This window comes from Mobula hypostoma, chromosome 3, assembly GCF_963921235.1.
Source record: "Mobula hypostoma chromosome 3, sMobHyp1.1, whole genome shotgun sequence".
Lineage (NCBI taxonomy): Eukaryota > Metazoa > Chordata > Chondrichthyes > Myliobatiformes > Myliobatidae > Mobula > Mobula hypostoma.
In genome coordinates, this window is record NC_086099.1 from 155,974,869 (window position 1) to 155,989,570 (window position 14,702).

At 39.3% G+C, this 14,702-nt stretch overlaps 1 protein-coding gene across 4 annotated transcripts in view; it reads left to right on the forward strand.

The window, feature by feature from the left end:
- The first annotated feature begins 373 nt into the window (after window positions 1-373).
- Window positions 374-14,702, forward strand: part of LOC134344340 (aromatic-L-amino-acid decarboxylase-like) — a 117,775-nt gene continuing 103,446 nt past the window's right edge. Inside the window, exons 1-4 of one of the 4 annotated variants that reach the window (XM_063043952.1) lie at window positions 374-449; window positions 1,102-1,321; window positions 1,747-1,860; window positions 10,492-10,611. In XM_063043952.1, coding sequence (XP_062900022.1) covers window positions 1,121-1,321; window positions 1,747-1,860; window positions 10,492-10,611 — 435 coding nt within the window. In that variant the 5' untranslated portion in view covers window positions 374-449; window positions 1,102-1,120. Of the gene's footprint in view, window positions 450-551; window positions 665-850; window positions 985-1,101; window positions 1,322-1,746; window positions 1,861-10,491; window positions 10,612-14,702 lie in introns of those variants that run through there. The other 3 variants (XM_063043951.1, XM_063043950.1, XM_063043953.1) reach the window with 3 other exon arrangements.

Below are 14,702 nucleotides of genomic sequence, written 5' to 3' on the forward strand. Positions count from 1 at the left end.
TGTCCAGTCTCGGGCTCAGAGTCCCAGCCTTGTCTCCTAGTCCATGGTTCTTAGTCCTGGTCCCGCTTTCCTTAGCCCAAGTCCACGTCCTTGTCCCTGCTCCTTGCCTGTATCCTGTCATGTCCCTACTCTGGTCAAGTCCTGTTCCTTGTACTTCAGTGTCCGTGTCTCGCATTTGGGTCCGTTCCCAGCACCCCATTGTGACAGTACTTGAATATGTTCCAAGTGTTCTGAACTGTTGAGTTGTATTATCACTTGCAATCAAGTGTATCGTTCCAGTATCTCAAACGTAGCAATAATTAACTTTCCCGTGAATAAACAATGAAAATATAGCAAATATTAGAAGCAGAAAACTTTGCCTAAGATAGTTACTGGGCAGTGCTGCAATTCTACCTGAAAGGGAATTGGAAAGTATCTGTAAAGCGGACAAACTGAAGAAATAAAAACCAGTAAGCAGGGTTGTCGAAATAACGCTGTTTTTCTCTGCGTTTACTTCAAGCTTCCAGATATAGTGCGTAGGAGGAGCTTTATCCTGGTCGTGGTTGTTGCAGGAAATTGGGTGGGACAATATTCTGATTTTGCCCCAGGTTACTCATATATATGAAAACAATCATTTCGCCTGAAAGCGCAGAGAACAAAGTATAAGAAAGCGCTGGAGGTAAACGTGAGTACAGATCAGTCCACGTTATTGATTCAACAAACTGACAAACGTTTAATTACGGTGCCGTTTGAAATACATAGTCCAACAACTATGTGCACAGCGTGGAACACAGCTAAATGCGATCGGATTATTCTTCGTCAGATTTATTAAAAGGCTCACCGCGTTAAGTAAAGTAGGCAGTGGTCACGACAGAAATTGTAATTGGCTCAATGGGAAGCTGGGTCAAGTGAACCCAGAATAATATAAACAGTTCTACACAATCGAATTGATCTGGGTACTGAAACAGTTTACATCTGAAAAAAGTCGTTCATTTCGTGATCGTGGTAAAAAAGATAAATATCTTCCATTAGTTTTGATGTGTAGGCTTTCTTTCTGATTTGACCAATGCCAAATTTTCCAGACGTTTACTGAAATAACATTTCTAATGCTCTTTACCGCAGGAACCCGAACGAAAGCGCCATGGATTTCGAGGAATTCCGCGCAAGAGGCAAAGAAATGGTGGATTTTATTACCGATTACCTGAAATCTGCCGAACAGCGTCCAGTCTACCCAGCGGTGCAGCCCGGGTACCTGCGACCGCTCATCCCAGACAGCGCTCCTCAGGACTCCGACAGTTACGAGGAAATAATGAAGGATGTTGAGAGAGTCATCATGCCGGGGGTAAGAAAATATAACCAACAAATTTATTCCTTGGCTTTAGAGACCGCACAGTCTTTCCCCATATGAAATGCTGCAAATACTGTATTAAAACAACCAGTTGCTAATGATGTGAGCAAATGGATGGAGAAATGACCACATGAAAAAGGAAATTGCATGGCAGTGAACAGAAGGCAGTGTAGTCGAAATTTTTGACCACTTGTTTGAATGAAGTATTTGTGAATCGATCAGTGATTAAAACATCGGCGAAATTATCCATGGTTTATTCTTATCTGTCCCTTTCCTTTCCACTCCTGATGAAGGGTCTCCGACCAAAATGTCGACTAATTGTTCCCTCCATAGATCCCGCCTGACTTGCTGAGTTCCTCGGGCATTTTGTGAGTGTTTGGTTTCTATTCAATGTTTATATTGGTGTTTTTTTTCTACAGATCACCCACTGGCAAAGTCCTCATTTTCATGCCTATTTTCCTGGGATCATCTCCTTTCCTGGTCTTCTTGGTGATATGCTGTCTGGAGCCATTGGCTGCATCGGCTTTTCCTGGGTATGATTCTCCGATGTGTCTTTTTATTATACATTATATATTATATGTGATTAATTATACAAAGGTTGCAGACACTGAATGTTGGGGTTCTGAGTCAACTTGTCCGACACAGCGGGAATGGTGATTAACCTCATTCGACATCTTAAATGCAGCTTTCTGATCTTTTTGAATTTTCCTTTTGTAACAAAAATCTTCATGGTTTCCTATTTTTGGTGAATACCTCCTTTGGCGTAATACTTGTAAGTTTGCGTAACTCCCAGTTGCAAAGAAGTTGTTGAAAGTAAAGCAAACCACAACGCCATCAATCAATCTGACATATTATAACATGGCTCTCATAACCCTTCCTTCTCTTAATTTTTGAAAGGTATTTAAGCATTCCCAATTTTTCTGTTGGAGTGTGTCATTGCTCATTTATCTATCCTACATTTATCCACTTACTGGTCCCTATATAAAACAATATTATACTTCCTTTAACAAATACTTTTTATTTGCAGAGTCTACTTTCTCTTTTAGTAATACAAGGCTCTGATATAGAAATAACGTTAACTGTTTTTCAATCCACTCTGTGATATTCCAACTACTCTTGTGTCTTGTTCTCTTATCCTCAATTCCCTAATCCATCTCTTATTCACTAAAATGCACTGTCATTGCACTATCATAAACCCTTGAGTTTTTCATACATGCCCCAATCCCTATCTTAACTTTCTTCTTAGCCTTTATGTGTTTACAGAATACTTTGCTATTCCCCGTTATCTTGCAGTGCTGCTGATGTTGTTAATATGAGAATTAGATGAAGCACCAACAATAAAACTCCGGGACAGTCCAAAGGAATTGTAGAAGAGTGAAGCGAATCCATTGCAGAGGATTATTTGACCACATCTAGTTGGGGTATGGAGGAAAATAGTTGGTCACAGTGAACTGATTCTAATTAACTGATGTATTTAAGAGTGCGCTTGATAGGTATATGATCAGGAGATCATATTTCATATATCATAGATCAATGGTAATATTTCAGGTTCTTGACCTTTGCCAGGACTGATAGAAGATAGACATATTTTGACATAAAATCATAAGCTACAGGAAAATATTACATTTCAAAGACATAAGGGTAAGAAAGTGAGAGACAGGGAGTTAGTTTGTTGTACAATAGAAGACGGAAGATTAAATAATAGGCAAAAGAGGTGATGGTGAGACAAACTTTAGATGGACAAAAAATTGGAATTACAACTGTTATTGGAAATGGTTGGGAATATAACTGTGAATGGTCTCTCATGTATTTACAAAAAAGTAACGTAACAATTAATTTTTTAACTTAAATAGCATACTTTCTTCACACTACAACACTGATTTTATAGAAAATGTATTCTGCCTGAAGAAAATTTTAGGTGCTTTTCCTTGACCTTTTCTACCATTACTTCTTCTGCTTCAATTGTTTGCTCAATATTCTCTTCACAGGTGCATTGGTATCTGTCTAAACCATTTGCTATGGAAAAGCATTATTGGCAACCATAATATCATAAGAATTTTTCTGAATTTCTCCCACCAAACTATTATTGACAATTTAATTTGATCGCTCCTCATCACTGTTTCAAGAGCCATATACATTTTGAGCTAACCATTTTTATTTAACCTTTCTTTGGTTTATCTGCAAAAGCAATCCCCTCTTCCAGCACTCTGCGGCTCTCTCATCAATGGCATCTGCTCTATGGCATTCAGAATATTATATAGAAATTTATTGTTGACTAATTGAACATTATATCTTTACACTACTAAAGCCTATTTATTGAAAATAAATGCTGTTAGCCTTCTCTGTGGATTTAATTCAGGATTTTCATTTTGTGATTTAATATATATTTGAAGTCCCTTGTCTTAATGTTCACATTTGAACTTTGCCAATTTTCCAATCAGCTTATGCTCCCATTTTTCTTCTCAGCCTATGTTGTCTCCCAGATGAAAATGGTAACTTCTAGCTAAATGCATATTCAACTAACATGTCTTAAGTGTTCCTGCAACCTGTAACAATTAACCTCACCAATTTTTAAAACTCAGTATTGTCTTATAATGGAGAGTGAAATTATGGGGTACCCTATCAGGTCTCAACATTTTGGTGGACTGGGAATATAACTGCGAATGCTTTCTCATGTATTTACAAAAAAGTAACATAACAATTAATTTTTTAACTTAAATAGCATATTTCCTTCACACTACAACATTGATTTTATAGTATATCTCTCCTAAGGAAGGACAATGTGTCAAATAACATCTATAAATCTCTAGGTGCTACATGTACTTTACTCATGTTATCAATCAATTACCTCATCAAACAAAATCACTTAAATGTATAAAACATTGCCCTACCTGGACTGAGTCCGCACTTATTTTTATTTAACTTTTGCGTGTCTAATTAATTTTATCTCAAGTTTGCTAAGTCAATGTTAGATAAATACAATCAATAGACACTTCATTAGCTACAGCTGTATACCTGTTAATTAATGCAATTATCTAAGCAAACAATCACATGGTAACAACTCAATACATAAAAGCATACAGACATGTATGCTTTTCAGACCAAACATCAGAGTGGGGAAGAAATGTGAGCTCATTGACATTGAGCATGGAATGACTGTTGATGCCAGGTAGGGTGATATAAGATCCCAACAACTGCTGATCTCCTGGAATTTTCATGCACACTATTCTCTAGAGTTTACAGAGAATCATGCGAGAAACAAAAAATAACATCCAGCGAGCAGTGACTCTGTAGCTGAAAGCAGCTTGGTAATGATAGAGATCAGAGGAAATGACCAAATGGTTCAAGCTAACAGGAAATTGACAGTTACTCAAATAACCACATAGAAACATAGAAAATAGGTGCAGGAGTAGGCCATTTGGCCCTTCGAGCCTGCACCGCCATTTATTATGATCATGGCTGATCATCCAACTCAGAACCCCGCCCCAGCCTTCCCTCCATACCCCCTGATCCCCGTAACCACAAGGGCCATATCTAACTCCCTCTTAAATATAGCCAATGAACTGGCCTCAACTGTTTCCTGTGGCAGAGAATTCCACAGATTCACCACTCTCTGTGTGAAGGAGTTTTTCCTAATCTTGGTCCTAAAAGGCTTCCCTTTTATCCTCAAACTGTGACCCCTCATTCTGGATTTCCCCAACATCGGGAACAATCTTCCTGCATCTAGCCTGTCCAATCCCTTTAGGATTTTATACGTTTCAATCAGATCCCCCCTCAATCTTCTAAATTCCAACGAGTACAAGCCCAGTTCATCCAGTCTTTCTTCATATGAAAGACCTGCCATCCCAGGAATCAATCTGGTGAACCTTCTTTGTACTCCCTCTATGGCAAGGATGTCTTTCCTCAGATTAGGGGACCAAAACTGCACACAATACTCCAGGTGTGGTCTCACCAAGGCCTTGTACAACTGCAGTAGTACCTCCCTGCTCCTGTACTCGAATCTTCTCACTATAAATGCCAGCATACCATTCGCCTTTTTCACCGCCTGCTGTACCTGCATACCCACTTTCAATGACTGGTGTATAATGACACCCAGGTCTCGTTGCACCTCCCCTTTTCCTAATCGACCACCATTCAGATAATAATCTGTTTTCCTATTTTTGCCACCAAAGTGGATAACTTCACATTTATCCACATTAAATTGCATCTGCCATGAATTTGCCCACTCACCCAACCTATCCAAGTCACCCTGCATCCTCTTAGCATCCTCCTCACAGCTAACACTGCCACCCAGCTTCGTGTCATCCGCAAACTTGGAGATGCTGCATTTAATTCCCTCATCCAAGTCATTAATATATATTGTAAACAACTGGGGTCCCAGCACTGAGCCTTGCGGTACCCCACTAGTCACCGCCTGCCATTCTGAAAAGGTCCCGTTTATTCCCACTCTTTGCTTCCTGTCTGCTAACCAATTCTCCACCCACACCAATACCTTACCCCCAATACCGTGTGCTTTAAGTTTGCATACTAATCTCCTGTGTGGGACCTTGTCAAAAGCCTTTTGAAAATCCAAATATACCACATCCACTGGTTCTCCCCTATCCACTCTACTAGTTACATCCTCAAAAAATTCTATGAGATTCGTCAGACATGATTTTCCTTTCACAAATCCATGCTGACTTTGTCCGATGATTTCACTGCTTTCCAAATGTGCTGTTATCACATCTTTGATAACTGACTCCAGCAGTTTCCCCACCACCGACGTTGAAAGCGTGGTGTTGAGAAGAATATCTCTAAACATGCACAACACATTGAACCTGGAAGTTGATGGGCTCGGGTGACAGAAGACCATGGACATACACTCAGTAGCTTTATTAGGTACAGGATGTATCTAATAAACTGGCCACTGACTGGAGCTCCATACTGGAAATATTCAGCTTTCTGGCCCTTCTTCATTTAGTATTACTTATTACAGAATGATGCTTTAATGAAAATGTGTCTGATTATTACCAACTCCTTTCTAAGTTAGCTAGTTAGTTAGCTCTGCTTTATTAACAGAACCAATTAATTTCCTATAGTTATTTCTGGCATTTTTTATTATTCTCTAACATACTGTATATTCTAACATTCATTGTCAAGACTATTTTAATACACATTTCTGCTATAATTTATGTTATCAACAGAGGGAACAAAGGCTATTATTGTTTACAGCTGCTTCGATGTGGGATGGACGCATATGCAGTTGAATAGAGCCAATTATTTACTGCCATTCAGAATAAAATGTATAAAAATTGTTACCTCATGGTGACTCGCAGCCGAATGACCATGATTTGCACAGCATAATGTGGTAATAGAGATGTCATGACAATGAGGTTGTCAATATGATGACAGGATGCCAGAAATCACATCTGCCAATCACACACAATTTTCCATTTAGTTAAACAAACATGGTTTCTATTTGCTGTGCCTTAGTCAGTGAGGCAGCTGTGCCGTAGGTTTCTTCAGGACATTTCTTAGTTGTTCCATGAACTGAATTAAATTTTAAAAATCTTAAAATAGAAATGACACGCCTGCAGCTTTATACTTTTGAAATCTACATTTCTTGATAAATCATACTTGACATTGGTGAGGTACGTTCTCTGTATTCAGCTGGCAGCTGGTCTCAGTATATTTACTAGTCAATGCAGTAATAAACTGAGTAGATTAGAATACAAAGAAAATAAACGGAGCAACACGGATTATGGAAAGCAGTTGATATACAACCTGTTAACCTCCTCATATCTGTTTCTTAGTAAAACTTCAGATTCACTTTTGACAGTGACTGTTGGTAGAAACTGGACTTGAATAAAGCAAACAACTAGCTCAACATCAGTATCTTTCCTAGAAATGGAGATTTCTCTGTTCATATTAAGAAGTGCCAGTGGGAGAACTATAAATGAAACTACTAATCTCTGTTTTCTATTTCATGTAGATAGTAGTTTAGAATCCATTCAGAGGACAGAGATCAATTATTATCTGCCTCTATGCCAGGATCTGGGGTTACCAAGGACTTTCAGCTGGCTTTCCATTGTAATGTTTTACATTCCCTCTTTTTAATCGAAAGTGGAAGATGCACTGCATATGTTTTCCTGTTCTGTATTTGCAACTTTTTTGTTTATGTTCTCACTCTTAACCGCTTTCATTTATTTATTGACCAGATAATCTTGTTTACAGCTTATCTCCATGGTTATCTTGGCTGTACCCCATCAGAGGCAACTCTCTCCCCCAAACTCCCTGCAGCTTAACAAGTTTCTGTCTCCTTCCCAGTTCTGGTAAAGGTGAAATGTTAACTCACTTCCTCTTCCCAGCCTGACCTGTTGAATATTTCCTTCATTATCTGTTGTATTTTAGTTTTCCATCATCTGCATTCATTTTTATGTGCATGATATTCTGAAATAAAAAACAACTTTTCTCTTTAGATTATTATATTTCTGCCATTATTTAGTGACAAGTACTACAGGTGCTTTCATTGGCAAAGTTTGATATATCAAGCCTCAAGTAGTAACACTCATTACAAAAGAGGCATAGTTTTGGATTCATGACAGGAAGCGAAGAAAACCTTTCTTGCATCCACTATTCTCATTGAGCAGATAGATGAGGGCTGGGGAAGAAAATTTTCATAAATCACACTCCCGTAAGTGAAAGTCTATTGCAACCTCTATCTGGAAAATAAACTCCATGGATGAGGCTGGGAAACTCAGACCAACCCTCAATCCTATTTAATTTCATTTGTTCCATTCTTGCTCATTTATCCATGAACTGTATCTCTATCCTTTTATTGTATTTTCCACTTCCTGCTCCACTCTTCACTCCTCACTCATCTTCTGTCTTTTGTCGCATATTTCATAGAAACATAGAAAATAGGTGCAGAGTAGGCCATTCGGCCCTTTGAGCCTGCACCGCCATTTATTATGATCATGGCTGATCATCCAACTCAGAACCCTGCCCCAGCCTTCCCTCCATACCCCCTGACCCCTGTAGCCACAAGGGCCATATCTAACTCCCTCTTAAACATAGCCAATGAACTGGCCTCAACAGTTTGCTGTGGCAGAGAATTCCACAGATTCACCACTCTCTGTGTGAAGAAGTTTTTCCTAATCTCGGTCCTAAAAGGCTTCCCCTCTATCCTCAAACTGTGACCCCTTGTTCTGGACCTCCCCAACATCGGGAACAATCTTCCCGCATCTAGCCTGTCCAATCCCTTTAGGATCTTATACGTTTCAATCAGATCCCCTCTCAATCTTCTAAATTCCAACGAGTACAAGCCCAGTTCATCCAGTCTTTCTTCATATGAAAGACCTGCCATCCCAGGAATCAATCTGGTGAACCTTCTTTGTACTCTCTCTATGGCAAAGATGTCTTTCCTCAGATTAGGGGACCAAAACTGCACACAATACTCCAGGTGTGGTCTCACCAAGGCCTTGTACAACTGCAGTAGTACCTCCCTGCTCCTGTACTCGAATCCTCTCACTATAAATGCCAGCATACCATTCGCCTTTTTCACCGCCTGCTGTACCTGCATGCCCACTTTCAATGACTGGTGTATAATGACACCCAGGTCTCGTTGCACCTCCCCTTTTCCTAATCGGCCACCATTCAGATAATAATCTGTTTTCCTATTTTTGCCACCAAAGTGGATAACTTCACATTTATCCACATTAAATTGCATCTGCCATGAATTTGCCCACTCACCCAACCTATCCAAGTCACCCTGCATCCTCTTAGCATCCTCCTCACAGCTAACACTGCCACCCAGCTTCGTGTCATCCGCAAACTTGGAGATGCTGCATTTAATTCCCTCATCCAAGTCATTAATATATATTGTAAACAACTGGGGTCCCAGCACTGAGCCTTGCGGTACCCCAATAGTCACCGCCTGCCATTCCGAAAAGGTCCCGTTTATTCCCACTCTTTGCTTTCTGTCTGCTAACCAATTCTCCACCCACACCAATACCTTACCCCCAATACCGTGTGCTTTAAGTTTGCACCTGTCTTTTCCTGTCTTCCTTTCCACCTGCTACATCTCCTATTCCCAACTTCCCCAGAAAGTTAAAAACAAAAATGTGAAGTGACATTTTTGTGCAGTTTTTAATGAATGGGGTGAGCAGGATCAGCAGTGGTAAGAGTAGGCACAGCCATAATTTAGACTCATTACAGTACCGAATGTCATATTTCCATAATTAGTCTCCCCACCACCACCCTCTAACCTGACAAATGTGTGTTTTGACTGCTGGATGTAATGTGATAGGGATTAACAAGTAAATGTAAAATTTCAACTTGGCTCAGCACTTTAGAGAGAGTGCATACAACCTAGCTTAATACTGGAGTGCTCCCTTCCACAGGAATTTACAGGTTAAGCTGAATTTCTTGATTATTAAAGTGACCTTTCCCTTGGGATCTGAGATTTTGCCAATGATTACAGAAGCAGCCTTTCCTGAAGATTTGTTCTTCTGCACCGTCAACAGCGTCTTTGTTCATGAAATCACATAGAGCCTTTGGAAAGACAATATATAATGACACTTCTCTGTTATCAGCAGTTCAAATAATGACCAGACTGAAATATATTTCAAGGACCTTTCTGGCTGCTACTCCCACACCAGCAATATCAATTCAATGCAAACCTCAGTATTATGACATAAGATAAAACTTTAGTTATCCTGAAGGAAATCATTGATGCAAGGTTGTTCAGTCAGAAATATATACTTTGAAATACAAAGATACAAAATATTGAGGTATGAAAAAGAATGCAAAATGTGGATTAAAAAGTAATAGTGCAAAATACAGATGTGCAATGAAACCATATACTTATATACTTAAGGGGGAGGAGGAGTTGTAGAGTCATACAGTCACAGGAAGAAAGGATCTCTTGTGGCATTCAGTGGTACACCTTGGTGAAATCAATCTGTTACTAAAGGTGCTCCTCTGTTTGTCCAGTATGTCATGGAGGGTGTGAGGGGGATTGTCCATAATGCTCCATAGCCTTTGCAATATGCTCCTCTCAGAGACAACCTTATGTGTGCTTTAGCTTACTTGATGTTCCTTATTACAAATTTATTTTACTTTGTCATTAGGATGATTTGAATTTAAGATCATTAGAGATATGCAAACTCCTGCTTTACCCTTAGGCCGCAAGCCCTGCGTGTACTGAATTGGAGACGGTGATGCTTGACTGGCTGGGCAAGATGCTGAATCTGCCTGATGAGTTTCTAGCTGGGACTGGGATTGAAGGCGGTGGAGTGATACAGGTAAGAACAATTTGAGTAAAAGACCAAAGTGAATTCTATTTTACTAGAACTGCTCAGAATGCGCTGGAAAAGCAGTAATGGATTAATTGAGTGTGTGTCATTTGTGTATGCACTTTTTAAAAAAAAGTCAAATCTTTGAGGAACTAATGGCATGAATTGTGAATTTTAATAAATTGCTGGACGATTTGCCATTAGAAGAGGTAGAAGCTGATCATCTATGTTAGTAACAAAAACACAAATAAAATTATCACCACAAATATTTAGAACCACTAATTTATGTTGTAAGGACCCAGCAACTCAGCCAGTTAAAAAATGAGGGGCCAAAGGAATTATAAATCAATTAGCCCAATCTCTGTTATCCAGAGATTTGAGATTTTGTAATTAAAGAATACAAAACACCTGGAAATTTTCAGCTGATCAGAGAGATCAGACATAGACTGCTTCACATAAGTGGGACATTTGAGGTATTCGTATATGAGTGTACAGATGCAGAAATCCTAACTGGTCTGACTGCTTTTTGATGACAGTGTAATAATGCTACGTCTGGAGTCCCAGCAACCGAGTACAAAGCTGGAGGAGTACTCCACCAGTGCTTGCACTGACCAACCTGCGGTAACCATCTGGGGTAGATACAGTGCCTTGTGGGAGTATTCAGCTTCAACCCTTTGTCTACATAAGTGAGTATTACAACTAGGAATTTTGATCAATTTAACTGGGAACTTTTATTTGTGAATCACATGCTCCTTTCTTCATAGTAGAGCCCAAAAATCAGGACAAATTGTAAAGCATGAAAAGCTAAAAACTAAAAACTTAAGTGTCAGCAGTTCACAAGTATTCATCCAGCTTGGCTCAGTACTTAGTTGAACCATTTCCCACAGCTATGACAGTCAGTAGTCTTTTTGGATAAATCTCTGTTTGCTTTGCACAATATGATGGAGCAGGAGTTGTCCATTCGTCCTTGCAAAATTACTCAACATGTCCTAGATTATATGGGGAGCAGCAGTGGACAACAATCTTCTCGCCACACATATCACTCAGTGTTGAGGCCAAAAAATTCCACTGTAGTCTCATTTGAACACACGACATTCTTTTACATCTTCACTGCATCTTCTCAGTGACTCTTTGCAAAGTCTTTATGGGCAAGGATTATGTTTTATTTAGTGGTACATGTGGCATAAATCTAATGCTGCACATTAACCAGGCAACACCATCCTAACACCATGGAGGTGGCAACATGCTATGTGGGGTGCTTTTCAGCAGCAGGGAGTGGAAATCTGGTCAGGATTGATGGGATGATGAACGCTGCTAAATACAGAGAAATCCTGGATAAAAACGTGCTAGCCTCTGCTAGAAAGCTTAAACTGTGGAGAAATTTGTCTTTCAGCAGGATAACAATCCAGAGCAGAGTGCCAGAACAACCACAGAGTGGCTTCAAATGAAGAAAATTGAAGTCCTTCAGTGGCGGAGTCAGAGTCCTGACCTTAGCTTGACTGAACATCTCTGGCAAGACCTCAAGATTGCTGTCCACAGCCTGGCACAGCTTGAGCAATTTTGCAAGGAAAAATGTGGAAATCTTGCTCTATCACATTGTGCAAAGCTAGTAGAGACTTGTCCAAAAACGACTACAGGCTGTAATAGTTACAGGAAGTGGTTCAACAAGCTTTCCAATTTTCCCCATATTTTGGGCTCCACTATATAAAAAAAGAGCAAGCGATTCACAAATAAAAATTCTCACTTAGATCAGTCGAATTCCCTAGTTCTAATTGTCATTTATATGAACAAAAGGATGGGGACTGAATATTTTTACAAGGTACTGTAAAACATGGTGTAGAAATTTATCTACTGTTCATCACCATGTAGAAGAATGGCTCTAAGGAATCAGAGTGAGTATTTTTAGATTTTTTTAATTGTTTGATATTATTTGTATGTTTGTAAATGATTCCCTTTGTTTTTTTCCGAAATTTATTTTGTGATTTTTTTTGTTTGTTTCTTTTGGAAGAAGTATGGTTGAGAATGTCAGGAGCAGAAACATTTTATTAGCTGTGATAGTCGATTAAGAGAGGGTTGGCACTTAATTGGCTGTCATGTCTTTTCTCTCTATTGTTTCATTCTCTATGGCTCACTCTGAACTCCTTTACCACCGTCCCCCTCCTGCTTACCCCCACCCTCACCTTGTGAAGTGGCTGGGACTATGCGGTTAAGTTGATGCAGAAGATACGATAATATGAGTGAAACTTAACTGAAGCCTAATCACCACAAAACATTTGTTGCACTGAATAGCTGACCTGTGTGATGAAATTGCTACCTGAAAAATAAATGAGAGACTGTAATGAGTTCTCCAAAGATTTTCCATTACCTACAAGACATCTCAGGTGTGTGATAGATCTGTTATTTGCTCGAATGAGAGGAGGTCAAGAAGCTTAACACCAGCTCAACATTACAGTCTACCTGACCAATTATTCCCACTACTACTGGCAAGGGGTGACTCCCACGCAGCCACCTATAATTTGCTCTGCAGTGAGTAGCTCGGCTTCTCTAGCACCTTACAAGTATCTCACATCTTTAAGAATAAAGTTTGTCATCATGTTGGAATTTGATTCACCTCCAAGCCCTACGAGCATGGAAATATAGCATGTCCTTCATCAATGCTGAGCCAAAACCGAGTAACTTCCTACCTAACAGTACCGTGCATGTTAGCTTGCTTTCTCACAGACAATTAAAGATGGCATAAACATTGCTGAAATTGGAGGTCCTCTCGCACTAATCAACAGAGTTTACTATTGTTGTCCTGTGGTTATTGCTCTAGACCTTAGAGTTGCTAAGATTGTGATAGCAATGACAGCCATGTTAAAAAAAATACTGCAGCATACCAGGATTAGCTCTGCTGCCACTGTTGAATCAGATTCTTGCTGAAGGGACGGCCATTCCCTTTCATTGTGGATGCAAAATAAAACTCTAGCAGAAGAAAGTGATTTAGTAGCTGGGCTCAGACTCATTTATTCTGATGCTATTAGTTTGATTTCAGACAAGTTTTGAGACAATGCCAGGCCTCTCGTTTTGTATGTATTGAGGAGTCTGTTGTAATTTCCTGTGAGTCATACATGGTTAAAGTAAACTTAGACGGTGGTAATAATATTGATTCAGACAGATGATAGACACTTTCAGGTAGGGCATGCAATAACTTCAAAAGCAGTTATCTTTATTTTGATTAAAAATAGCTCAAATATCACAGCTAGTGGAACATCTGCTTCATTATTTGATGCTTATCATTTGCAAATGTCATTCTCTTTTCAAGAAGCTGTGCTTATTTGAAATTTCAGTTTGCACATAATTATTAATTGTTTGTGATAGAAAGAAACCTTTCAACTTAATTGGAATCTGTGGAGCTGCTACTGACGATAATTTCCTGTGAGGGAGGAAATCGCAGGCAGCATAATAGCGGACAACAGAAGTCCATTTTTGCTTTGAGATGTAATTTTGACATTGGCAAAGTATGTGTGCTTGAATGTAATTTTGCTATCTATTGTGTTTGTCACCCAGCAGTGAGCAAATTACGGATACATTTCAGCAGGCATTTGAAAAAGACACAAATTGGAAAGAAAACGCATCAATTGATTTTTGATGTGAGAGAATGTGCGTCATTTGAACTACATTTCTTCCCTGTTTTGTTTGTTTCACCATAGCAACAGTTGTCTGTACTCTGTCGGCAATGGAGAAAAACGTATCATAGCAACTTATTATGAGTTTCCTTTCTCTGAGAATTGTTCTGAAAAGCAGAGTGCTCTTTGATATACAATGAGAAATAAATCACTAAGAGGGCAAAAATTGTAACAGTTCATGGAGAGTGATTACATCACCATATACAGACCTGAGCCAGAAGGGCTCCTTCTTTCAGCCCAAATTTTGCAGCAGTTGACCACGAATGATAAAGTTCAAGCAATGCAGGCCTGAAATTTCTTAATAAGTATGTAAGTACAGGTCATCCACCCAAGATTACAAAGCATTTCACCTTTGAGGATTTTAACAAAACCCTTGATTTTGTTTGAGTTTGAAATTTGATCACAGAAAAAAAATTCGTCAAACCACTACTT